The sequence below is a fragment of the Podarcis pityusensis genome (assembly GCF_964106645.2).
Source record: "Podarcis pityusensis genome assembly, chromosome: 16".
Classification (NCBI taxonomy): Eukaryota; Metazoa; Chordata; class Lepidosauria; order Squamata; family Lacertidae; genus Podarcis; species Podarcis pityusensis.
In genome coordinates, this window is record NC_138041.1 from 22,796,731 (window position 1) to 22,823,676 (window position 26,946).

The 26,946-nt window shown below is 50.9% G+C and overlaps 1 protein-coding gene across 1 annotated transcript in view; it reads left to right on the plus strand.

Annotated features, from left to right (window-relative positions):
• TBC1D10A (TBC1 domain family member 10A) overlaps nt 1–22,643 on the plus strand; it is a 49,919-nt gene extending 27,276 nt beyond the window's left edge. The window contains exons 2-9 of the mRNA XM_080986364.1: nt 408–507; nt 12,100–12,207; nt 13,256–13,362; nt 14,698–14,812; nt 15,700–15,765; nt 16,508–16,697; nt 18,414–18,568; nt 20,396–22,643. Coding sequence (XP_080842490.1) covers nt 408–507; nt 12,100–12,207; nt 13,256–13,362; nt 14,698–14,812; nt 15,700–15,765; nt 16,508–16,697; nt 18,414–18,568; nt 20,396–20,788 — 1,234 coding nt within the window. The 3' untranslated portion in view covers nt 20,789–22,643. The remainder of the gene's footprint in view (nt 1–407; nt 508–12,099; nt 12,208–13,255; nt 13,363–14,697; nt 14,813–15,699; nt 15,766–16,507; nt 16,698–18,413; nt 18,569–20,395) is intronic.
• Nucleotides 22,644–26,946: the final 4,303 nt, after the last annotated feature.

Genomic DNA, 26,946 nt, shown 5'->3' on the forward strand with positions numbered 1-26,946 from the left:
AGCAAATTGGGATGAATGTTAATTTTTGCATAACTGCCCCGTAAACAGACCCAAGCAAAAACTCAGTAAATACCAGACATAGTCTAACCGCTATGTAAGCTTTGTGCAACCAAATCAGGATGAATGAACAGGTCTTCTGGAAGAGCCCAAGGTTTTTAGACATGGAAGTGATTCCTATAGCCTGGGAAGGGTGGCTGTTAACTGGGTGGTTCCAGATGGGGCTTGCAAATAGATCAGAGAGAAAATGGGAGTTTGGCAATGGTGTGGTTTTGTTGTTGTTTTGCTTCTCACATTTGGCGTTGGGAGTTGTAGCCCAGCCACATCTGGAGGCCCACAGCTTTCTCACTACTGTGATAGACTGATCACCTTCAGAGGGGTAAATTGGCCTGTTACCTTCATTTTCCTAGGCTGGAGGAGGTGCCGTTGGAGGTGCTGAGGCAGAGGGAATCCAAGTGGCTAGATATGCTCAACAACTGGGACAAGTGGATGGCAAAGAAACACAAAAAGGTGAGTCGCTGGCCAAGCGTCGGGTGATGGCTGTTGCTCTCTTCCTCTTTCTTTCACCGTATTATGTTTTTTAACACTTGCTGAACATTCCTGTGCCACATTGTCTTCTGCTATAGCCGCAGTTGATGTGTAGAGCCACTCTTGGGCAGGGCGATACATGCTGTGACCCAGTCACTACAGACTTTACCTTTCCTCTGTTTCCTGTGCTCTTTGCTTCCTTTCTTTGCCAGAATGTTAAAAAACAAAACAATTTGCAACATGAGATAATCACATGAATGATGCAAAAGTCAGTGCACCATATATATTTTTTTGGGGGGGGGAGTGTTGTTTCTGCGCTCCAGGTTAGGACTCCACCTTCCCAGGTGGTCCGTTTTAGCAGCAGATCATCCTGCTTTTCATAACATCTTCCACATCAAGGGCTTTTGGCAGTGTATCATGATGATGCATCCGAAGGGCAATCAGACTGCCTTGCCCTCCCACAATTTCCCCTTTCTGCCTCTTGCATTTCAGCATCTTGATTGAGAGCAGACTGAGCACTCAAACAGGCAAGGTGGCTTGAACTATACTTCTACCCAAGGCAGGCTTCCTGATGCAAAATGTCTCCCTGTGATGAGGGCTCAGGGCTTGTGTTGCCCTGCCTCTGTGTGTCAGCGAAACCCTTTCTGCTTTGATCTGACTTGGCCATGCTGTAAAGCTTGCCGCAGATTGCTGGGAAAGGCTTCCAGTCAGCCTCTTGGCAGGGCTTATTATCCTGAATCAAAGCTTTTGTTTACACAGGCTGGGAATCCCAGGATGTACTTAACCCGCTGTGGGCTTCTTTATACTGTCAGTTTATCCCAAGATGATAACATTTGGATTTGTGCTTGCATGGGCATGCAAGAGTCTTCCTAACCTTGCCGGAATCGGTAACTCACACCCCTGTCCATTCTCTATATGGACTACTAATGCATGACACATATAGAGCACTCTTTGATTATCTCATTTGTAAAACACCCCTGTTAGGTAGCTCCATATGCTGGATGAAAGAGGGGGACAAGGAGAGAATGCTTAAGTCCTGCCTGCTAGGTTGTTGTTTATTAAATTTATATACCGTCCTTCATTCAAAGTTCGGTTCAGATACAACACTCATTGTCAGGGGTTCAGGAGCAGAGGCAAGGGCAAGGGAGGAAACAGAGAGCGAGGGAGAGGAGGCAGAAGAAAAGATGAGTGATGACGACGACCCGAGATCTCCAAGTCTTTCCAGTGAATCAGAAGATTCACAGAAAGGAGCACCAGTGGCCAGGGCAAGGGGGGAGCCTAGGGGGACACCCCAGGAAGATAGAGCCAGAGGGGACTCAGAGGGGAGCAGTTGGAAATCAGGACCAGCGTCACCGCCAGAGAGCAGGGAAGAGGAAGGGCGCCAGGGATCAAGCGCTGGCAGCTCACAACAGGGGGGAGGGCACGAGTCAGGAGTGGCCACACCTCCATCGGGGAGCGAAGAAACGGTCAGACGGAAGGTGGAAGGTTGGGCGCGCGTGCCAAGTTCAAATGCACAGGAAGGTGGCGCAGTAGGCAGCCCGGAAAGGGAGCCAGGTCCTAAAGCCCGCCGAAAGGAGGGAGAAGAGTCAGGGGGGTCAGCGTCAGCGTCAGAGGAATCCCGGAAGGAAGAGACCCCGGGGGGCAGAGGGACCCAGAGAAGAACAGTCAGGCGGAAAAGGTGGAGCAAGGCTAGGATATTAAGTTGGTGTACAAGGGGCGGAGACTCAGATGGAGCTTCGCCGATCTAACCATGAGACGTAGAGTTGCACGCAGCAGCTTGAGAATGGAAACTGTAACTCAATAAAGACTTTTATTTAATGATCGCTGGCTAGCGTGATCCTCTGTGAGCTAGGATCTGGAAGCAGCTCTGACAGTAAGCTCCATCCCTAGATTGTGGGCATCTACGTCCTCGCGGAGAGGAGAGAAAGCGGGTGCCTACTAGCGAGCTCACGAACGGCAGACAACATGACGGCCGAACAGCAGATAGTGGAACTCAGAGAAGCAGTGACACGACTGAATGCCGAGGCTCTTGCATCCAGGAAGAGAGAGGAGGACGCAGCTGCCGCCTACAGGGATCTCCAGGTCAGGTTGGAAGTGCTTACGAAGCAAGGGCAACTGACACCCAAACCGGAGGGGATTGGGTTGGGGAGACGAACAGGCGGTCTGGTCTCTCACTTCGATGGGAATTTGCAACAGTACCCCAACTTTAGAGCAGATGTAATGTGTGCACTGCAACTGCTGAACAAAGACTTTAGAGATGAGCAAGAGAAGGTGGGATTCATCATGTCCCATTTGCATGGAGATGCTAAAGCATGGCTGCGCAATTTGTGGAGAGATAAGGATCCGGCGCTCCAAAATGCGGATGCCTTTATTAAAGCGATGGATGGGTGCTTTTTATCAAGCATTGACGTGGATCTTGCTCGGCAGCAGATACATGGACTGAAGCAAGGGAGGGCCAGCGTAAGGCAGTACCATGCCCGCTTTTTCGCTTTGGTCAGTGCCCTGGAATGGGACAGAGATTCGGCTCCTGTAAGAGACCTGTTTTGGGAGGGATTGCACGGCTCGGTTAAAGATGAAATTGCGAGGGGGGAGAGACCCCGGACCACGCAGGAGATCGTTCAGAGGGCGCTGGCGGTGGGGGTGCGGCTGGAAGGACGTCCGTGGAGCAGGGACGAAGGGCGTGGAGGGCGCGAACCAGCCAGGGGCTCCTCCTTCCTTCCCAGAGAAGCAGCGCGTGCGCAATCCACGCCTCCGCCAGGAGGAGGAGCGGAACCTATGGAGGTTGGAGGTGCAAGGGCTCAGTCAGCAGCCAGAGCCCTAGCACCGGCAGCAGTGAAAGCGAAGCCTCCTAGAGGGAACAGGAAGTGTTACATCTGCGATGATCCACAGCATATGGCGAAAGAGTGTCCCCAGAGGCTCCACAAGCACACTGCAGCCTCAGCAATGGTAACTGCAGCAACGCAGCAAGGACAACCACAGCAGGGAAACGACGGAGTCTGGTTGGAGGAAGAGGCACTGGGGCCCAGCCAGACGTGTCAGTGAAGCAGTCCCCAGAGATTTTACAGCCCATGGACCCCCTCCCGCCCAAACCGGTAGTGAGGCTCACCGCGTCGCTCCAGCTGCCCAATGGAATCACCATGGACGTGCCAATCACCATTGACTCCGGAAGCAATGCGGACTTTATAGGGCAGGACTTTGTCGACCGGCACGCTATACAGTTGCTGCCTGCCACGCTGCCCCTGCAGGTTGTCACGGTGGATGGCAGGGAGCTGCTAGGGGGGCAAGTGGTGAAGCAGACGCCACCAATGGTGATGCGACTTGGGAATCACAGGGAAATCATCAGCTTCAATGTCACTCAACTATCGGACACGCCCATTGTATTGGGCATGAGTTGGCTGGACAAGCACAGCCCGACGCTGGCTTGGTACCAGAGGCAGCTGACCTTCGGCTCTTCCTTTTGCGCTGAACACTGCATCGTGCCCAGGCAGGAAGGAGGGGAAGAGGAGTCACAGCTGCAGCTAGGCACGCTGCAAGCGGTTCCCCACAAGTACGCAGAATTTTTGGAGGTTTTCTGCGAGAAAGAGGCAGACAGGCTACCCCCCCACAGACCATATGACTGCAAAATTGACCTGCTGCCGGGGGCGGCGCTGCCCAAAGGGAAGCTGTATTCCATGTCTGAGGACGAACTGCAGGAACTCAAAGAGTTCATAGATCATAATTTGGAGCGCGGTTTCATCCGAGAGTCCAAGGCAGCGGGGGGCAGTCCGGTATTCTTTGTTAAGAAGCGGGACACGCCCCAAAAAAGACTTGTAGTGGACTTTCGCATCTTGAACAGTGTGACCAAGCCATCGGACTTCCCCATGCCCCGAATCGACGACCTCCTCGCAAAGGTACGGAAGGGCAGAGTGTTCACCAAGTTGGACCTGCGAGGGGCATACAACCTCATTCGCATGCGGGAGGGAGATGAGTGGAAGACAGCCATGTTCACGCCCCTGGGCACCTACGAATATAGAGTTATGCCTTTTGGATTGCAAAATGGCTCCCACGTTTTTCAAGCTTTCATGCATCACGTGTTGGCGGGGCTCCTCTACAAGACGTGCGTCTGTTTCTTGGATGACATCCTGATCTTTTCGGAATCGCAGCAGGAGCATGACAGACACGTCAAGGAAGTGCTGAGCAGGCTACAGCAACATAGGCTTTACGCCAAGCTGGAGAAGTGCCAATTCGACGTGACGGAGGTGGATTTCCTGGGCTACAAGTTGTCTGATAAAGGGCTCGCCATGGACAGCGCCAAGGTCCGAGCAGTGTTGGATTGGAAAAGCCCACGCAACCGGAAGGAGGTCCAACGGTTTGTCGGCTTCGCGAACTTCTATCGCAAGTTTATCAAAGGCTTTGCGATGCAGACAGCGGCCATCACGGACACGCTCAGCTCCAAGAAAAAGAAGTTCATCTGGACAGAGCAGGCGGAGCAGTCCTTTCAGGCACTCAAGCGTCTCTTCGCGTCGGAAGAGCAGCTGCTTCATGTCAACCCCAGCAGGCCGATGAGGGTGGAGACAGACGCTTCGGACAGAGCCGTGGGAGCAGTCCTGCTGCAGAAAGACCCGCAGGGGGTTTGGAGGCCGGGAGCGTTTTACTCAAGGAAGCTCAGCAAGTCCGAACAGAACTACACCATCTGGGACAGGGAGTTGCTGGCCATTCATGCAGCGTTCAAAGCGTGGAGGCACTTCCTGATCGGCGCCAAGCACACGGTGCAGGTCTGCACGGACCACAAGAATCTAGAGCACTGGCGCACGGCACAGTTCCTGAACCAGAGGCAGATACGTTGGGCTGAGTTCTTTGCGAATTTCGACTTCCGAATAGAGTATGTCCCGGGGGACACCAACATCATGGCGGATGCTCTCTCCCGTAAGCCACAGTATCTGGAGGAGGCAACGCCAGCGGCCGCCATGCACATCTTCGCACCGACAGTGTGGGCGTGCGCGGCGGCGACAGTTGACCTGGATGCGGTGCGACGAGCGTTGCAGGATGACTCCTTCGCGCAAGCAAAGATGGCAGAGGTGCACAGGGGCACGGCAGCGACCGACGAGTTCCAGCTGCGAGATGGTTTGCTCATCCGTAAAGGGGCCATCTACGTGCCGGGAGACGAACTTCGCGCCAAGGTACTGCAGCAGCTGCACAACGCGCCCACTGCCGGGCACTTTGGCAAGGAGAAGACGGTGGAATTAGTAGCCAGAGACTTCTGGTGGCCCGGAATGAGAGGGGAAGTCGCGGACTACGTGGCGAGGTGTGACACCTGCCAGAGGTCCAAACCAGTGCACAGACCGCCGGCCGGACTGCTCGAACCGCTGCAAACTCCGTTCGAGCCATGGGAGAGAGTGGCCCTGGACTTTGTCACGGATCTGCCCAGCTCGAGGGGCAAGACGGCTGTGCTGGTGGTGGTGGATTTGTTCTCCAAGATGGCACATTTCATTCCGTGTGCGAAGGTGGCCACGGCGGAACAAACCGCCAAACTGTTCATAGACCATGTGTTCAAGGTTCACGGTCTGCCGCGGTCTATTCTGTCCGACCGAGGGCGACAGTTCATCTCAAACTTCTGGCAGAGGCTGATGGGCTTCCTGAACGTCAAGATCAACCTGGCGTCGGCTAGACACCCGCAGACCAACGGGCAAGCGGAGCGGGTCAATGCCATCATGCAGCAGTACCTGAGATGTTATGCGAATCAACAGCCTGCGACGTGGGTGGATTACCTGCCTCTCGCCGAGTTCGCCTACAACAACACGAAGCACGTGTCCACGGGGGTCACGCCGTTCTTCGCCAACAACGGGAGGCACCCTAGAACCTTCCCGGGACTGGAAAGAATGGGGGAGGGGGAGCCGCAGACAGCAGATGCGTTCGCGTCGGAGTTGCAGGAGGTCCACGATCAGCTGCGGCGGCACCTGGAGCTGGCTAAACACGCATACAAGGTACAAGCGGACAAACACAGAAGGGTTGGCGAAGAGATCCATGTGGGAGACTGGGTCTGGTTAGCAGCCCACGCAGTGCCGGCCAGGTCGTTGGCGAAGAAGAAACTAGGGCATAAACAACTGGGGCCCTACCAAGTCGACGAACAGGTCAACCCGGTGGCTTTCAGGCTGGCTCTTCCGGAGGGTTCCAGAATGCATCCGGTGTTCCACAGATCGGTGCTCACTCCCTACAAGGCACCTCACAGGTTTCAGGAACCAGGAACGGCACCGGGTCCGCTCCGAGAGAGAACCGGGCAAGGGGGAGTGGCACAGGAGGAGCGCATCAACGAAGTCACGGAGATTTTGGACTCCAGATGGGGGGAAGAGGGGGTAGAATACCTTCTCGCCAAGGAGGGCACCCCGGCCAGTGCCAACAGCTGGGTGCCGGGCTACGCTTTAGACGAACCTCTGCTCAAAGAAGAGTTTCATGCCCTCTTCCCACATAGGCCAATGCCAGCAGACTTTTTCGACGACTGGCTTTTCACGCCCACGCTTTCAGCCAGCACGTTCCGGGGGTTCGACTCGGACGAGGAACCGACACGAGACGCCCGTTCCCCAGAGGGGTCACCCTCGGGATCTGCTTCAGAACCCTCGTATTGGTGGGATGATCGACCAGAGGAGCAGTTCCGCAGAAGGTGGCTGGAGGGTCCAGGACGAGCAACGTCTCCAGAAGGCAACGAGGGAGAGACGGACATGGACGTTTTCGGGGACGACCCGGGTTTCGAGCACGGCGGCACAGAGATGGAAGCGGAGGTGACCGTCGTCAACGAGAGCAGGGAGGAAGAACCGGAAGACTTCGGATGGCGGCCCGCCACGGGAAGCGAACTGTATCCGACATTCGTCCCCCTGACACGGCAGCACCCAGATCCCGCACCGGAAGGAGGGGAGGGGGGAAGAGGGGGCTTCGAGGGGGGGATGGATGTCAGGGGTTCAGGAGCAGAGGCAAGGGCAAGGGAGGAAACAGAGAGCGAGGGAGAGGAGGCAGAAGAAAAGATGAGTGATGACGACGACCCGAGATCTCCGAGTCTTTCCAGTGAATCAGAAGATTCACAGAAAGGAGCACCAGTGGCCAGGGCAAGGGGGGAGCCTAGGGGGACACCCCAGGAAGATAGAGCCAGAGGGGACTCAGAGGGGAGCAGTTGGAAATCAGGACCAGCGTCACCGCCAGAGAGCAGGGAAGAGGAAGGGCGCCAGGGATCAAGCGCTGGCAGCTCACAACAGGGGGGAGGGCACGAGTCAGGAGTGGCCACACCTCCATCGGGGAGCGAAGAAACGGTCAGACGGAAGGTGGAAGGTTGGGCGCGCGTGCCAAGTTCAAATGCACAGGAAGGTGGCGCAGTAGGCAGCCCGGAAAGGGAGCCAGGTCCTAAAGCCCGCCGAAAGGAGGGAGAAGAGTCAGGGGGGTCAGCGTCAGAGGAATCCCGGAAGGAAGAGACCCCGGGGGGCAGAGGGACCCAGAGAAGAACAGTCAGGCGGAAAAGGTGGAGCAAGGCTAGGATATTAAGTTGGTGTACAAGGGGCGGAGACTCAGATGGAGCTTCGCCGATCTAACCATGAGACGTAGAGTTGCACGCAGCAGCTTGAGAATGGAAACTGTAACTCAATAAAGACTTTTATTTAATGATCGCTGGCTAGCGTGATCCTCTGTGAGCTAGGATCTGGAAGCAGCTCTGACACTCATGATCAGGGACATACTGAAAGCTCATACCCTCACATTCCCTTTGCACTGTAGGAAAAACATCAGGAAGAACTTTCTGACAGTAAGAGCTGTTTGATAGTGGAACAGACTACCACGAGAGGTGGTGGATTCTCCTTCCTTGGAGGTTTTTAAGCAGATGTATGATTTGGCTGAGATTCCTGCATTGCAAGGGGTTGAACAAGATGACCCTCAAAGTCTCTTCCAACTCTACAATTCTGGGCTTCTATTTTTTTCTATTTAGCACAAACCACACTTCACTATAAACATCTGAACCATGATCAAACTGCAGTGGCTGGTAGGATAGAAGGCAGGGAGCCAGGGACAAAGACAAGCAGAGCCAGCTAATTCTGGTTTTGATGGCATTCTCTCCCCTACTGAGTTCTGCAAAGGTAACACTGAAGCTAAGGTTTGCCACCCGCTGGCAGAGCTGGTGAGGGCTGGCGGAGGTTAATGGGGCAGTACTTTATTCACCCTCATGAACCAGCCTCCACTGATCAAACTGTGGTTCACAATTCTAGCTTGCAGAATGTGAGTCTGGGGCCTTCACTTGCATGACTTCCGAATTGTGGTTTGGTGACCAAATAGAGCCATCTCTACTGGTTGATAATCCTCACTGACTTCCATAGCAGTGACTGCAGTCCCTCATAATCGGTATGCTGACCAACTTGGCCAAGTAAAGCAAACGCATTGATAAACCTCACAAATCCATTGTGCCATAAAGCAACCTGCAGTGATTCAAGATACTTGTCAGACGGAGCTTGGCCCTAAAGTGCTTCTTAGGTCTTCCAAGTTTTTTCCTGTTCTGGACTCAAATAGTAAGAATTAAAAAACAAACAAACCCAAAGCAAAATCAAAAATAGTAGGAATAATTGTGGCTTGATGGTGAAGCTAAGCATTTCCTGTTAACATTTCATTCTTGGTCTTAGTGCCCCCTCCTCAACCCCATCATAGGAGGGGGGGCTTGCTAAACATACAGGCTTTGTGGACAGGGATCTCTCAACAGGACTTGTTATCCTGCATCAAATCCCTTGTATGCACAGGCTGGGAATCCCCCTTTTTTCCTGTTTACACTGTCGGCTCATCCCATGATAACAGCTTCTGCTTTGTGCAGACAGAATCTGCCATCCCTGCCAAGATCAGTGACTCTGTACCCAGAAATTCCCAGGGATCCTTTGTCCTGCTGGGCCTTTTAATTGTTCTGTCTCCCTGCACCGCCCCCATGCAAAGCTGGAATCCATCTGCTTCCCTAATCGAGAGGAGCTTGGCTCAGCTTTGTTGAGACAGAGCTTTCAACAAGCGGCATCCAGTTAAACTCCTCCTGTCTGTTTCCTTCCTGCCTGTGAAGTCACCAAGCAGGATAGCACTGCTGTGTGTGTATTTTGGGACACTCCCTGGCACTTTTGAGCCTGCTGTCCTACCAGCTGTGGCATAGGACAGGCTTAGAGCTCCCCCTGCAGAACCTCCCTTGGAGGTGATCAGAGTGGGCTTTAAGAGTGCAGTCTTAAAATGGAAGAACTAGGAACTTGGGATTGATGTGGGTAAGCCTCACCACGGAGCCAGAGTTTGGAAGGTAGCGAAAGTAGCCATAAACATTCTAGCAGGTTGTCTTACCCAAAATACTTTGATCACTTCTTACACAAAAATCCCTCTGTTGTATTTTTGGGAGGTGCAGCCCAACACCCCCCCCGCCGCCTTTCTGGAGAGATCAAAGGTGGGAGTGTACGGAGATAGAAACCCCAACTGAAGTGTAATCAGATTGGTGAACTGGATCAGTGTCTGACATGCCTTGTCAAAGTGTGTAGGGCACAAACTAGTAGCTTCTACACGATACCAAAGGCTCGTCTGGTAAAGTCCCTGGTTTACCATGCAACCATGAAGACTAGGAACTTTTGTCCTAAAAACCCATGCTGCTTAGATTTTGTAGGAACTATTGAAACAGACACCATGCTTCATCATATGGGGCACAGCTATGCCTTGGACACAGCCCTGCCCCACCCCCTTTCCCCAACTTCCCTCTTAAGTAACGAGAGGAGTTAGAATGCAAGTAGCTCGGGGGCACCTGTCAGGCCAACTTCCCTGGTTATGGGTGGCTGGGTGGGAGAACCAGAATAAATAAAAGCATGTTGCAAGTACCATTCCAATGGAAAATACATTTCCCCTCTTATTTTTGTGCCCAACTTAACTTGTATTCACCTGCACAAAAGGTGGCTGGATTTTGCAACCTGAATCAATGGTGCCAAATCACGCCTGCCCCCACTTCTGTTGGGCACGGGGTGGGTGGGTTTAAAGGGACTGTGCGGTTCTCTGAAGCCTCCTTGGCCCTGTCAAGTTCTGCCCACTTCCCCAGGTCAGCTTTTGAATTTGCACCTGGCACGTCCCAGAGGAGGCCTTTCCCTTTGTGACTGCAAATTCCTGGCAGCACTTGCTCTGTCAATGTGCCAGCCCTACAGGGAGCCCATCGCCTCTACCGACTGTGTTTTCAAGCTCTTTCCTAGAATGGGCTGAACCTTGCTCCCTGTGGGGCCCTGACAACTGCAAACTTTTCAATGCTTCCCCCTTTCAGGCTGTCTGTTTCTTCTCCTGTGCTTTCCCTGGCTCCTCCTCCACCCCAACATCAAAGAGTCTGGCAGGAGGTAGGAGTTTGCATCCGAAGTTGCCTTTGGCACTAGCAGTGCAAGCTGCCTTTCCCACAGACCCTGGGATGGGTGGGGTGGGGAGAGAGAAAGGTCTGCCTGCAATTGGTTTTCGTCGATGTGGACTCTTGTGGCCAGGCCCTGCCTTAGACTGCTGACTCCTCTGTCTGCACTAGACCTTCAGATTTCCTTTGTTTTCCAGCATTTAATCTCTGGCGCCTTCCCATGAATGCAACTGCATCCCGTGTTGACTTTTCTCTCTGCCTGCCCACAGCCCGCCCCCCATCCATATCCAAACATGCTCTGCTGTTTTGGAGTGTCTGTCCTTGATTTTTTTCTAAGGAACCCCTTAGCTTCCCACCCCCATGCAAATCTATAGTGTTTGATTTAGGGGATTGATATTCACTGCTTCCTATATCAAAGAAAATCTCAAGCCATTTACAGCAACTTAAAAAGATCATGAATAAAATGACAAACACAGAAAAGTAGTAAAAAGAAATTCACATTTTAGAGCAGCACAGATAAAATATGCAAGCGTGTAGTTAGAGTTGGCAGCACCACTTTTGCTTCTGCTGCTGTCACCCTAGCTTAGATTTCCTGTAGAGTCGTGTTGTTGTTGTTGTTGTTGTTGTTGTTGTTGTTGTTGTTGTTGTTGTGGCAGTTGTATTCTGCAGCACATCACTGATGCAATAATAGTGCATTAATGGTGGATTTATACTGAACTGTCCACACGTTGCTCCAGTTTATTAGCTGTTCTGCTATGCATCCCCAGTGTTGCAGCAATACTGCTGCCTGGAGGGGCTCTCTTGTGCACTGCAGCTCAATGAAAGTAGGTGACCCCCACCCCCACCCTTCTGAACTTTTGTGGCATGAAAAGTTACAAGGTTTTAGCAGGAAGCTACGGGATGTGCACTGTTGGAAATGAAGCAGTCCATCCAACTCAGTGTTTGTAAGTGCAAGCAGTATTGAGAACAAGTTCATATGTCATCTTTCCAGTACTGTCAATGCACAATAAAACAGATGTCTAGAGGGGGCCCTGAGTTCATGGTAAAGAGATAGGGGCCTTTGTATGGGCCTGTGAGCTACTAAACACACAGCTGCCTTCTGGGTTTCATCCTACAAGCAACCCAGTCAGGCATTGGGACGCCTGACCCTGCTTTCTGTGTTCGTGTGCAATTCTTGCATGCTGTGTATAATACGGCTTTCTCACACCTCTGCAATAACTCTTTTGCCTTTTCAGATCCGGCTGCGATGCCAGAAGGGGATCCCACCATCGCTGCGGGGTAGGGCCTGGCAGTACCTCTCTGGAGGCAAAGTCAAGTTGGAGCAGAATTCCGGGAAGTTTGATGTAAGGCGTTTCTCGAGGCGGGATAAGACGACCTCTCTGCCCCCATTCCTACAGTGCAGAGTTATTCAAGGGCATCTGCTACCATGTGATGTGCTGACTTCTCGGTTGCTTAGATGGAAAAGTCCATGTGACTTAGGAGGACTGTAAAGATGCATTTAACACTTTGTGTAATTCGGACCCTGCTCTGATCCTGTGAGGCAACTCACTTTTTTTAAAAGGGCAAAGTCTGCAAAAAGGCGCTAAAATGTAACCAAGTCTCTGGACATTGCACCCTTAACAAAAAATTGAACATGTCGTTTTGGTGCTGAATAATTTCTCTAGCGCAAGTAACGAAAAGGGGTTCCTTCTCTGTGGCATTGTGCATGCATATATAAATGAGAACAAACATGGGCAGTCGCAAAGATCAAGAGGTAAACACTGCCATCAGGGTTGATAGCCATTGATGGGCAAATTGTCTGACCTGCTGTAAGGCAGCTTTCTCTGATCCTGTTATGTGCACCCTAGTTCAGGGATACTAGAGTGTTTTCTGCTTCAACCCCTCTAGTGTCAATCACAGAGGATAAAGCTATCAATGGCTATGCTCTGCCTTCATAGCTGGAGGCAGTAATGCTTCTGAAAACCGGTTCCTGGAAGCCATAGCAGGGGAAAGTGCTCAGGTCCTGCTTGAGGGTCTCCCACAGACATCTGGGTAGCCGCTGTGAGAACAGGAGGCCGGACTAGAGGGACCATTGGCCTGATCCATCTGACTCTTCTGATGTTCTTATTGAGCTGTACATTTCCTCCTTCACTCGTGGAGGGAGGTGGTGTTTGTTGTCCTCACCTTTAACCCACAGTGTCAACACTCCCTCATTTGAGAGTCTGTCTTGTCGTTGCCCATCTTACTATTTCCCCCTGCACAAGGATCTCTTAAGCATCCACTTTGGTGTATCTTTAACAGCATCAATCCAGAGGAGATCACCTTGGATACTTGGGGGAAAACCTCTCCCAACAACTCATTTTCTATCACAGTCTCCCAACTAACAAAGTGGGTACTCTGTCTGTTCCCCAGGAGCTGGATTTGGCGCCGGGAGACCCCAAGTGGCTGGATGTGATCGAGCGGGATCTCCACAGGCAGTTTCCCTTCCACGAAATGTTTGTTGCTCGTGGAGGACATGGGTAAGCCAGAATGTCTCTCCTCTTGTCAAATACCAGCTGATCCTTATTGTTCAAGGCAAACACGTGGGCACCCACCTTCCCCGCCCAGTGGCTTGGTGACCCCAGCGTTGGGCAGGCTTCCCAGCTTTTCTTTAGGTGTGTGTTGCAGGTTGCCTAGCGTTGCGTTGTTGGCATTGTCTGAAATCTCTTTGGCAACCCCACTTGACCCTCTTGTCTTGCTGGCGGGGGCTGAGGAAAGTGGATTAGCAGAGGGCAGTGACTATAAGGAAGTTCTCTCTGCCAGGTATTCAGGTTGCCTTGACCACCTGGGCACGTCTGGCATACAAAGAGATGCAGTTCTGGGCATGCCTGACAAATCTCTGGGGTGGGAGGGTTGCCTGGGGAGGGAAGAAAACAATACCCTTGGGCAAATAGAGGCAGTTCACTTTCCTTTCAGACCATGGAAGCCATCAGCTGCCATCAATCTGTTTTATTATTGTTAGAGATATTCACAGGGCTATGAGCATTTGGTGCAGTATTTCAGGTTACCTTTTGGCACCAAGGGCAGCTGAATCCTGCTGCCTCCGTGGCTCAGGCAAATAAGCAAGCTTGCATCATGATTTGGTGTGATTACATCGGTTGTAGTTCTACAACTTTGTACTCTTACCTCCCTCTCCCTGCTTTTGCTAGTAATGGAAAAGGGCAAGGGGCCAAAGTCTCAACTCTGATCGCTAGGTTCCTTCCCTCTTTGGAGAACTGAAATTCAGCTCATGGTGAGGGACAAGGAGAACCGCTTTGAAATTTCATTGAGAACTTCCAAGCTTAGCTAATCTCCAAGGCTCTGCCAAGGGAATGGAAATTCTACTAAGCAAACCACAAGCATGATTGTTTTCAGGTAGCCAAACATGACGTTTGTTTTTTGTTTTAACACCGCTTTTCAACCACTCAGAGCCCTTTCAGTAAAAGCAATCCTTCTTTGGACAGGGCATGGGAGCCTGTGGCCCTCCAGATGTTCATGGGCTCCCGTCTCTCCACAGCCAGCATGGTGAATGGTCAGAGATGCTGGGAGTTGTGGTCCAGTGACATCCAGAGGGCCAAGGTTTCCTACACTTGCCTTAAAACAACCTTGCAAAATAGGCCTCCCCAGAGTGGCAGATGGGGTGGTGCAGCAGCAAAGAGGCAAGATTTGAACCCAGGACTCTGTAAGCTGAAGTTCGTTCTGTGATCCCTACTGTGGACGTCATCTCTCTCCTGGCTTGCGTGCAATTTCGAGTCCTTGAGGGCTCCACTTATGAGCAGCAGACTTTGCATTCCCTTAGTTCTCATGCCTGTGGTATGGTTTGCTCTTTCCCTCAGGCAGCAAGACTTATTCCGGGTACTGAAGGCCTACACACTCTATCGGCCAGAGGAAGGTTACTGCCAGGCCCAAGCTCCAATTGCTGCAGTGTTGTTGATGCACATGCCTGCAGAGGTAGGTGATGCTTTGCTCGGAACAGAGGTTCCCCGATTGATTTCTTACATTTGTATCCCAACTTTACCTCCAAGGAGCTTGAGGTGCCGTTCATAGCTCTCCCCTCATAGTTCAACCTACTCAACCTGTTGGGTTGATTCTCGCTTCCATCTAAGACGGAGATAGGGAATCTTTTTGGCTCCACAGGTCAGACCCTCATTGGACCCCCTGGCAGGCCAAGATTGTTTGGGTCAGCAGCCCTTGGGGAGAGAAGGTGTTTCAGCCCCCATACACATCCTGTGCTGTCTGTTTAAATTTGCTTAAAAGGGCGGGGGTCTCTGTGCTCTGACATGGTCCTTGCGGTTCTTCCTGCAGTCGTACTTCACACTTCTCTTATCTGGAATCTGGCTTTGAAAGCAATTTGGGACCCAGTAACCGTGGCCCTGGATTTGCACCCCAAACTCCCGGGAATCTTTAGCCAGACTTATCCATATCCACACGAGGTATTGCATGTCAGGCACAGCTCTACATGGTGAGCTGAAGAAGCCCCTTGTGCATTCCCCCCCCCCCGCTTCGATGTAGTTGAAACAGCTGGAGATGTCCAGGCAGCTGCTCTGTCCCAATGGCTGCTGCTTCCTGCTCTCTGTGTGCTGCTCACTTACAATGTTGCCTCTCTGGGAGCATTGGGAGTGAGTGGGGTGCATGAAGCAGCTATGAATAGTTGCTTAAGAAGGGGAAATTTTCTCTGTTGCAGCTCCTCCCATCATGGGACTGCGCAGATGGGGAAAGCGGTGGGGTGGGTGTTAAATCAGTCTGCACAGTGACCACTTTGAATGCATGTTGCTCCAATCAGCTCTGTGCTGTGCTTCAGAGTGATGCCTTTCCTCCTTTTTCCTTCCTGCCCTCAGCAAGCGTTCTGGTGCCTTGTGCAGATCTGTGAGAAGTACCTTCCTGGCTACTACAGTGAGAAGCTGGTGAGTTAACTGGAGCAATCCTGAATGCCCCTTTTGACGGGGGCAGGCTAGTCCAAGGGATGGCAACTTCTTCGATCTTCAGTCTGTGTTGCCCCTTGTAGAATTCAGCAGGGAGGAGGAAGGGGACATGGAATAATAGAATTGTAGAGTTGGAAGAGGCTGCAAGGATAATCTAAGTCGAAACCTCCACAATGCAGCAAGCACAGTTAACGAATCCCTGACAGAGGGCCATCCAACCTCTGTTCAAAAGTTCTTCATAATGCTTAGTCGAAATCTCCTTTCTTGTCATTTGAATCCATTAGTTTGGGTCCTCTGCTCTGGAGCGGCAGAAAACCAGCTCACTCCCATCTTCTATGGAACAGCTCTCCAGATATTTGAAGACAGCTGTTGTATCAGCTCTTTGTCTTCTCTTCCGCAGGCTAACCACACCCAATTCCCTCAAAATCATGCTCAGTGGTAGAGCATTGCCCTTGCAAGCAGACAATCCCTGGTTCAATCCTTAGAGCTTGGGGAGAGACTGAAATGCCACAGAGGTGCTGCCTGTCAGTGTAAATAGCCCTGAGCAGCATGGGCCCAATGGCCTGACTTGGCATAAGGCATCTCCCTATGTTCCTTTCGGCCTTCAACCTGTCATGTGACCAGCAGGAGTTGAGCATGTGGTCCTGTGACAACCCAGGCCTTTCCTTACCCCTTTGCCTGCCCTTGACCCAGGTTCCTTCCCTCTCTCTCTCTCCATGCGCAGGAGGCCATCCAGCTGGATGGGGAGATCCTCTTCTCTCTCCTGCACAAGGTCTCCCCTGTGGCCTACAAGCATCTGAGCAAGCAGAAGATTGACCCCATCCTGTACATGACAGAGTGGTTTATGTGCGCCTTCTCCAGGACATTGCCCTGGAGTTCTGTGCTGCGCGTTTGGGACATGTTTTTCTGCGAAGGTACCGTCTTGGGTGGGGCCCCTTGAATCGCTTTGCTAAGTGGACCGGGGAGACCAAGGGGGTGAGGCACACTTGGCTGCATTAGGGTGAGGGATAATCCCAGCTTATCCTCCTGTCTCTGGCTCCACAACCATAGAGGGGGGCTTTTTATGCCCGGGCTGGGGGACCTGTGCCCCCCACCCCCCTGATATCACTGGACTCTAGGAGTAGCCAGCATCGCTAGTGGTCAGGGCTGATGTGAGTCCACGAGCGTTTGGAAGGCCGCAGCTTCCCTGTCTCTGTATTTTAAGCCCACTGGAGAAAGTTTCCTTCTGGAACCAGGCTACTGTTCCCAGGTTCCTTGATAACAAATTTGTCCTACTTTATAGCAGGCTCTTCCCATTTTTGCCTCTGGCCCTGTCTAGCTCCGGAAAGTGGCCCCCAGAAGGTTGTCCCCCATATCTGGTTAGGTCACATAAGCGTGAGGGTCTCCTAAAACTGCAGATGTGGGGCAAGCAGCATTCTCAATGCTGAACTTTCATCTTCCACTTTGGGAGAATCCATTTGTGTTGAAATGCTGCCTCCTGCTGGTAATTGGCATATGTGCATCTTTATATTGAGGAATGCCAGAACTTCATTCCCAGATTGTGTATATCTGCATGGCAGCAATATGCAGCTTGTTTGATCCTTGTATCCACACTGTGGGGTCTGTGTGTGAGAGAGATCCAAGATCACCAGTAGACTTTGTAGCTGAGGACGGGGGGATTTGAGCCCTTTGGCTCAAAATCTAACACTATCTTTCCTTCTACTACAGCACACTGATGGCTCTCCTCTTAAATGTAAAGCCATGCTTCCTTACTTGAGGAAGAATGGGAAGGTGGAAGACCTCTGTGCATGTTGAGTGTGTGTTGATCAGGTGGTATTGGGCATTTCCTGCTGAGGAAGGTGACTAAAAAGCCTAGATTGGCCCTGTTTTTACCAGCGTAACAGTGCTTGGGCGAATTCTGTCTCTGAGGCAGGGGTGTGGGGAACCATTTTTCAGCCTGAAGGCTGCAGTTCCTTGTGTGCAACCTCAGTGGGCCCCGAGGCAAAAGTGGGTGAGTCTCACCATTGTATAGAGCACACACCTCAAAGTCAGAGAGTTCTCCAGGCACCCCTCTCCATCCCCCATCCAGACAAGCCAAGAGTTCAAAGATGGGATTCCATCCAGGCAACAGCACTTGGAGGAGGTGCAGCAGGATCTGTAAGGCAATGTGGCTTAGGGAGGGTGTGTGGCACCTGGGGCGAGTCCTGAGAGTCGGGTGGAGAGGCTGGGGGGCGCTGTATTTGGCGCCCAGCACTGGGACTTCTCCATGCCTGTTTTCAGGGTTATAAAGCAAGGCAGAAGTACAGTGGTACCTCAGGTTACATACGCTTCAGGTTACATATGCTTCAGGTTACAGACTCCGCTAACCCAGAAATAGCGCTTCAGGTTAAGAACTTTGCTTCAGGATGAGAACAGAAATCGTGCTCCAGCGGCGCAGTGGCAGCAGGAGGCCCCATTAGCTAAAGTGGTGCTTCAGGTTAAGAACAGTTTCAGGTTAAGAATAGACCTCCGGAACGAATTAAGTACTTAACCCGAGGTACCACTGTATTCTAAATAAATTGGGAGGGGCAGGTAGATTGACTTGTATTCTGCCTCTTGATGACTGTTCCACATATTGATGGTTAACTTGACAGCCTGCTCTTCTTTTCCAGGAGTCAAGATTATATTCCGAGTGGGTCTGGTGCTGCTGAAGTACACCCTGGGCTCTTCTGAGAAGCTCAAGTCCTGCCAGGGGCAGTATGAGACAATGGAACGGCTGAGGGCCCTGAACCCCAAGATCATGCAGGAGACTTTCCTTGTGCAAGAGGTAAGATGGGAGTCGGGCCTGGCCCCAGCCTGTTCAGTGGGTTTCCTAACTGCACGCGGCTGTAAGCTGGTCACCTGATCAGACTGAAGGAGTCACTTTTCCCCAGTGCAGCTCATAGCACTGATCGCTGCCTTGGTTCCCCCAAGTCAGTAGGCAGCCACACCAGCTCAGAGTTCCCCAAAAAGGCCCAACTTGTGGTTCTGGAGAAGTGCAACCAGAACTGGATTTCCCTGAGATTCACAGCAAATGTGCTGCTTTTGAACTGCTACTTCCCTTTCCAAAAAAACAGATTTGACTATACCACAAGCTGTGTCAGTTGAAGCAGTGTGTGTGTTTCCAGGCTACACAGAACTCTGTCAAGCTTAGTGAAGTAGAATTCTGTGTCACATGGGCGTGTTGTTTAGTTTTTTGTTTTGCTCCTGCTGAAACAGTTGAGAGTTGGAAATCCTTATGGATCTACTGCAGATCACCCTAAGATGTTCAGGTAGATCGAAGTCTACCTTCTGCCCACCCCTCACCTGTTGTTGTTGTTTGTTTGTTTGTTTATATCAACTGGTAGAGCATGAGACCCCTTAATCTCAGGGTCCTGGGTTCGGGCCCCACGTTGGGTGAAAGATTCCTGCCTTGCGGGGGGTTGGACTAGATGACCCTTGTGGTTCCTCCCAACTCTGCCAATTCTATGATTCCTTCAGCAGAAGGTCCCAGAGTGTGTAAAAGTAATATAAAACACAGCCCATGCCTGCCTGAAGGTTCAATCTCACTGTGCACACCTGCTTCTAGAATCTTGCCTGATGCCTTGGAGAAGCTGCCAGCCAGAACTGACAGTAATGGACTAGGCAGACCAATGGGGTACTCTGCAGAAAGAAACTTTATTTCTGTTGGGATGTTGATGTCTTCAAGGCAACACTGCCCTCTGCTGGAATAGCCTTTTTATAACTGGCTTACAAAAGATCAAAGTAGAGTCTTTCCTGGTTGCCACTGTGCTGTGTTATACAGGCAGGCCTTGCTTTTTGCCTTAACTGTTCAACAAGCACAAAGTGTAATCAATATTCTGCAGGGGGCTGTATCCCGAAGATTAGTCACTTGTATATTAGTGTCTCTCCTAGGCAAGGGGCAGCTAACCTTGTAACGATGGGACAAATCTGCCCCCCCCCCCAATAGTTCTTTTGTGACCTGAAACTCCAGCCTCCAGTTTATTTATACCTGGCTGCTCCCATGGGTATCCTACTAATGTGAAAAGAGTGCCGTGAACTCCACCCAACCCCCACTCCAGACCCTCCAAATGTATCCTTTAAAAATAATTGGCCACACCCACTTTGACATGCAGCCCCTGGGGTGGACTCAAGTTTAGGGTCCCCCACTTGCAATAGGCTCTTTAGCGTCCCTTCTTAAAGAGAGGTGGAGGGATGTGGGCCCTGTTTTCAGTCCCAGGTGTTCCTAGGGCAGAAGGAAACCCTCTCTGACTGAGGTGAGCGATGTGTGGCAGAGCTCTTGCAACTGGAAACTTGAGAGAGGCACAGACAGTTCAAGAAGAGAGACACACTTTCATCTTTTGAGTAAGCTTGTGCACCTGGTCCCCTTCAAAATTCAGCTTGCGTCTTGAGAGCAGAAGTCAACATTTGTTCGGTTTTTATTGAATGGAAGTTAAGATGTGGATATTGATGCGTTTCCATGTTGAAGAAGCTGAACCTGGTGGATATTTGGGGAGGGGGACAGAATACCCTTAAACTTTGGGTGCTGGCATTCCTCTGTTCCGTATCATGTTCTGGCATGATGCCCAAGGAGGAACTGGCTATTGATGTATTTATTTATTTGGTCCTCCTTTAGATCATAGAGTTGCCAGTGACGGAGCGTCAGATAGAGCGAGAGCACCTGATCCAGCTGAAGAAGTGGAAAGAGACCCGCGGGGAGCTGCAATGCAAATCCCCTCCCCGCTTCCACGGTGCCAAGGCCATCAGCGATGCCGAGCCCTACTCCCGCAAAGCCCTGGAGCCCTCGCCCTCCATCATCCTGCCCCCCGGCACCACACTTTCGCCCAAGGGCCGCAAGACCAAACCGCTGAAGGGGAACAAGAGAGGGGGCCAAGGGAAGAGCACCCCGGTCAACGGCCCCATCCCCGAAGAAAACGGGACTCGGACATTGCTGGAGCCAGAGTCCTCTCTCCTCCACCAGTCCAAGGAGAGCCTCAGCTCTCAGGAGAGCGAGGACACTTACCTGTAAACTGGGTGGCTGAACGCTCCAGACCACCACCCCCTGGCCTGCTCTGCCGCCTGTCTTAAGTAGCCTCTGCAGCCAGAGGGAGCCAACGACCCATAGGTGGGGGTGAGTGGGTAGCTGGGATTCTGAGAATTTCTGCTGTTGCACTCAAGGTGAGCTAGGACTGCAGGGGCTCTCTAGCTTGATCTTAACTGTATGCAGCAGTGCCCCCCGGTGGCCCGGAGGTGAGGCACAACAAGTGCACCTCTCTGTGTCTCCGGTGGGAAAGGCTAAAGCAAGCAGCTGCTGTTCTGCCTTCTGTTGGGAAGTCTTCACAGGATGGGGCAGGGCGCTGCCCTTGCTGTACACCTGCAGGGTTTGGTCTGTGAGGATCGTGCAGGTATAGATACAGGTTTATTTCCTGCTATGCATTCACCATCATTGCTTTGGCAGTGCTGGGGACAGCCCGGTGGGTATCTGTTCTGTGGGGAATTGGCAGGAGCCAGGTTGGCTGGCTGATGGTGGCCCTGCCCTCTCTGTTCAGGCGGATGGGACTTGCATCCATTCTCTGACTCTCTTGGCCTATTAGCCACCTGTCACTCTTTCCTCACGCAGTCATGGTTGCAGTCGAGACTTTGCCTCTTACAGGACTTGCATTCCAAACTCAATCATGGGAGTAGCTGTGTGCTCTCGTATCGTTTTGACATTCCCTTCCCAACATTCCCCTCTGGGCCTTCTTCCCTTCCCTTTGGGTTCCTCACATCAACTGATGAAACTATTCCTTCTACTGCCCAAACATTGCGGGTGCCTGCTGGTACTCTGGTGGCCCTGACCTGGATCTGGAAATCCTTCTGCTCCTGGAGGGCCCGACCTCTTCCCCTCCTACCCCAGTATCTTCTGCCCTGTACGCCGGAACAATCGGGTGACCTGTTCTGTGCAGACATGGTTCAGAGTTTTGTGAAGGTCAGAGAACTAACACGTTCACCTTCCCTTGCTGTCTTGACCAAATTTCTCGAAAGGGTTTTTTTCCATGCTGGAATCGGGAGTACTGAAATCACCATTCACTTCTGGATCAGTTTTCTTTATAGAAGGAACCGCTGCAGAAATGTCTTAGCTTTTGCTGCTTCGTGTGTGCGATTTGGGTCTTTGAGCATTGGCTTGAGCTGACATACGGTCCAGCTCTGCCGGTGACGCCCTGGAAAACGAGGCAGCTTGTTTCCAAGGCATTAGTCATTGCCATTGCCCACCCTCTCATTCTTCAGAAGGCTGTCCTGGTCCTTCACCTACAACCTCCCCCAGTTGATGGAATTAAAGCTGGAACCCTGAATGGCCAGAGAGAAGGGACTGAGCAGCACCCATTGGTTGCTGCCTGTGGCCCTGCCTCCCAACTGATATGGTGCTGTTCATAGAATGGTTGGTTCCAAAATGCAAAACCCTTCACTGTTCATTTTCTCTCTAGCCCTTTGCAGGCTGAGGTTGAACCTCCCCTGTTCTTGAAGGCTCCCATGGGCAACAATTTAATTCCTGGCCAAAGCAAAAAAGTGGGAGACTGCAGTTTATTAAGAAGGCTCAAGGAGAGGCCCCTCCCTCCTCTCCACAGGCCCCCTTTCATTCCTTCAACACAGATCCGTCAGGATGGGGTGACGCAGTGGCACTTGAGGCCATCTTTTCTGATAGCCGACCTCGCCTGCACCGTCCCATCCCAGGGGGTTGTGTGTCCAGGTTGGGTGGGGAGGTGGAGGCTTGTCTTCCTTCTCCCCCAATGCTAGGTTATTACTGATGGGTCTGGAGTTATTTTTGTGCATTTTTTTTTAAAACGGGAAATCATTAGCTGAAAGTGTTTTGTACAAAAGGCAAAATAAAACCATAATTATGTAAATGGTCTGCATTGACTGAGTGGCTTTCTGTTGGGTATTGGGGGAGAGGGGGCGGTTAAAGAAGTGAGTATTTGGTAGCCGCCTGGCAAGTAGTCTTTGTGAGTGTCTTTGGCAGCTGAGCCTGCAGCCACTTCTATAAATTCTGTTTTGATTTTCTCCTCAGTGGCCTTTGCTGCAGAAAAGCCCACCCTGTGTGTTGCTTTCCTAAGCATCTATGTCATGGGTAGGCAAACTAAGGCCCGGGGGCTGGATCCGGCCCAATCGCCTTCTAAATCCGGCCTGCTGACAGTCCGGGAATCAGTGTGTTTTTACAAGACTAGAATGTGTGCATTTATTTAAAGTGCGTCTCTGGGTTATTTGTGGAGCATAGGAATATAGTCCGGCCCCCCACAAGGTCTGAGGGACAGTGGACCGGCCCCCTGCTGAAAAAGTTTGCTGACCCCTGATCTATGTATACTGCTTGTCGACTTAGCGGTCATCATTGGAAAGCAGGTTACTCGTTTTATGGCATCCATGTTAACGTGACTTTGGGTTGGAGTCTAGACCGAGCATGGGACTTTTGGGGAAAAATTAAGCTCTGTCCCATCACCTTTGATCTGTTTTGACGCTCCAGTGATGTGTTTAGGTAGAAAGGGGCTGCTTTCTCCTTGTCTGCCAAATTCCACTTGCATTTTAATCCTTAATCCAGAGCAGTGGGACGTCAAAAGTGACATTCTGCTAAGGAAGTGAGTGAAAGGATGGTGGTGGAGTTCTTAGTCTGCCTTCCCTGGAATCTGGCTAAATACATGTATAGGCTATTCTGTAACTCACATGTATTTCATGCTAGTAGATCATTTTCCGACCTTCAACCAGCTGGCTGTTGGTTTGTGTGTGTCTGTGTTTTTTTAATGTTTTCTGACTCCTGCACCAGGAATCATTTGTAGAGCTAACAGACTCTTGAGACAGGGTGTGTTCCCCACGCAGTTCATCACGCTGCAACATCTCCACTTGCTAGATTGGTTGAAAGCATTTTGCAAGGCAGCAAGCAAAATATTGAGTGCAGAGCCTCAACAGTTGAAGGAAAAAAGCAAAGGGTTTTGCTCAAACCCTTCCTTGGTTTCCCCTGCCTTGTACTCTCAGTAAACTCTTTAGTTAGGGCTTGGAGGGAAAACCTGTGCCCCTGTAGAATCTGGATAGGGAGAACTCTTTTCTACCTCCACGCACCCTGGGTGGGGTTGATAGTGAAAAACGTTTCTCTCATAAGACTAAAACTTGTGGCCATCCAATGAAGATGAATGTTTCAAGATTCAGGACAGGTGAAAGAAAGGACTTCTTCACACAGCACATATATATATACTGTGGAACTCGCTTCCCCAGGAGGCAGGGATTGTTAGAATTCCTGCTCCATGGTTGCAGTCATGGGATTGTTGTCTTTCACATGACGGTGTATATTTTGACTCCACAAAGACGGAGACAGGATGTTTGTGTTACTGTGTTCCGTGAAGTGGGACTATTGTCTCTGCCAGGGTCCTACTCGAGTGTAGGACGAGCTCCTGATAGAGATGACTACCAACTTGGAGGGCTTTCAAAGAGGATTGGACAAATCCATGGAGGAGAGGGATAGTGATGGCTACCAGTCCTGATGGCTGTGCTCTGTATCTGTGGTGAGAGGCAATAGTGCTTCTGAATACCAGCTGCTGGCAGCCACAGGAGGGGCAAGTGCTCTTGTGCTCAGGTCCTGCTTTCTGGTTTCCCACTGGGTCATCTGGTTGGCCATTGGGAGAAGAGGATGCTGGACTAGATGGGCCATTGACCTGACCCAACAAGCTCTTCTGATGTCCTCTTTCAAAATGCTGTGCGAGGTGTCTTCAGAAGCCCCTCTCATAGCACTACCTCATGTTGCACTGTGAAGGCACTGCCCATCAGATGAACACCAATGCCTACAAACAAGCCTGTCAGCTGCGCCAAGTTTTTACCTGCTCCATACCTGACGTATGATACCAGGTGGTGTAGGATAGGTGACCATGACCTTGTGAGTCTGTCAAGGCTAATTAGGCCTGCAGTTCGCCACCCCTGCTCCAGATGTTGGACTCCAATTCCCATCAGCTGCAGCTTGCATGGCCCAATGGTCAGGGATGATGGGAGTTGTAGTCCAACAACATTTGGAGGTCCCCGACGTCTTGCGTTAAGAGCAAAATCCATGGTGGAAAATCCCAGCAGTAAGAACTACTTCTGTGTTGGCACCTCCTTCAAAAAGACAGTTATGTGATCAACAAAACTCGAATTGTGAGGATGGCTGGTTAATATGAAGCTGGAGATCAAGATGTAATGTGGCAAATGGGTAAATCATTGAAGGGATTTGCCCATCCATTTTATTCTGCTTGACCCTGATGCCTTGTGTGATGCTAGCTTTCAAAGTTAAGGGCATGGGTTTTGGATGAAGTGTTCTTTGAGGTTTGGACCTGCATTCTGAAGCCCCTCAAAAAACATTACCATTGGTCTCATGCATTATTGGCTTTATAATTTGGAGAAAAGGCTAGCGAGAGGTGACATGACAGAAGTTTATAAAATTATGCATTGGGTATATACGGGGTGAGAGGATCTTTCAGCTCTCCTGGTCCCAAGTTGTATTGGGCTTTCATACACCATACCCATGACCTTGAATTTAGCCCGGTATGTAAGCTTGAAGTAAGTAACTCACTACATATGTTAGTACATAACATTTGGGAGGTCAGTTATCAGTCCGCGGTTGTTGGGAAGGTTACTTGGGAGATGAATGCAACTCTGTCTGCTGTTCAAGGACAAGCCTTAGGCAGGAAGCCAGGGTCACTGGGCTCAAAACCTTGAAGAAGCCATCACTTCAGGACTTAACTGTGATCTAATGAGAAGAAATTCCTGGTGGTAATTGGCAACCTAGTTCCTCCAAAACTCAGTTTCACCAAGGGTGAAAGCAAGAAGCAAATATATCACACCAGCAATACTGACTGCAGCTTTGGTGATGCATTGCAGAGCTAAAACCTGCTCCCTACTAGCAGTTTAGCATTGTGGTCCAGCTAGATTTGCGTCAATACAATGGTACAAAAAAGACTGAAAGACATTACAATTATTATCTTCTTCCAAAGACTAAACTATTTAAGGGCTGTATGCTAGATAGACATCCAAAAATGGCATTTGGAGGATATCGTCTGTTGAGTCTTGAGATGAAGAAATTGCAAGCAGCTTGCGGACTTAACATACTGAATAAGAGAACAAGAAGAACATACGTTTAGAGAAGATTGGAAAACGTCTATTGAATATATGGGGGAAATTGTGTACACTTGAAAACACTGGCAGCATTTAGATAAATTCAAAGTTTTGATGGTTGTAATCAGCGCTTTTTTCCTGCCCCCTCCCTTCTGGTTCTGTTGTCATTATCTTGACACTGGATAACTCCTCCCTAAGCTGTTCAGCTTTTGTCTCTCTGCTTCTGAACACGCTGTGGACAAGAGGAGCGACTCTTCCCTCTCCTGCTCTCCTTTGGAGAGAAACTGGTCTGCCATAGAATGCATTCCCCGGTCCTTGTCTTCAGACCATTCCCTGACACCAGGCAGATTCCATCGACATTTGCGATGACTTTCTCTGTGGAAGATGCACCTTGGCTGAAAGCTGCCCTTGTCACAAGACCCGCTTTCCGTACCACTAACGGTTGAGGAGAAAGCATTCTCTCACCTGGCAGAGTTTGGATGATGAGGGTTAGCAGCACTTGGAGAAGCTTTGCAGTGATGCCAGCAGACAGGTTGGAACAGGAAGGAGGCATCTTGCCTCTGCAGAGCCCAGCAAGAGAGAAAGTATAGGGCAAATAAAAAAGAAGTAATTTAGCGTCAGTCCAGGCCTGCAGAGCTTGTGGTGTGTCATGTGCATAAAAGGAGACGTCTTAGAGGGAAATCCTGCGAGTTGCATCATGTCCGGGGAAATTGCACGCAAAAATGTGTCTGTTAGGAGAGGTGTGCCCAAAAATGCTGGTGAATTTTCACGAGGCCATTGAAGAAAAATTGCAAACTGATGCGGAAATGAGGTGAACTCAGCTTTAAAATTAGGAAAATGGGAAACTGAGAGAAATCCACAGTGTCGGATTCACCCAGCCGTAGCTGGAAGAGGAAGGTGTTAAACCTGCTGCCAGGCTTCTTGTTCTCATAATAGGAACTTGACGGTCAAGGTGGTGCAGTAGTTAGAGTGTTGGACTAGGACCTGGGAGACCCAGGATTGAATCCCCACTTGGCCATGAAGCTCACTGGGCAACATTGGGCCAAGTCACTCACTCTCAGCCTACCCTACCTCACAGGGTTG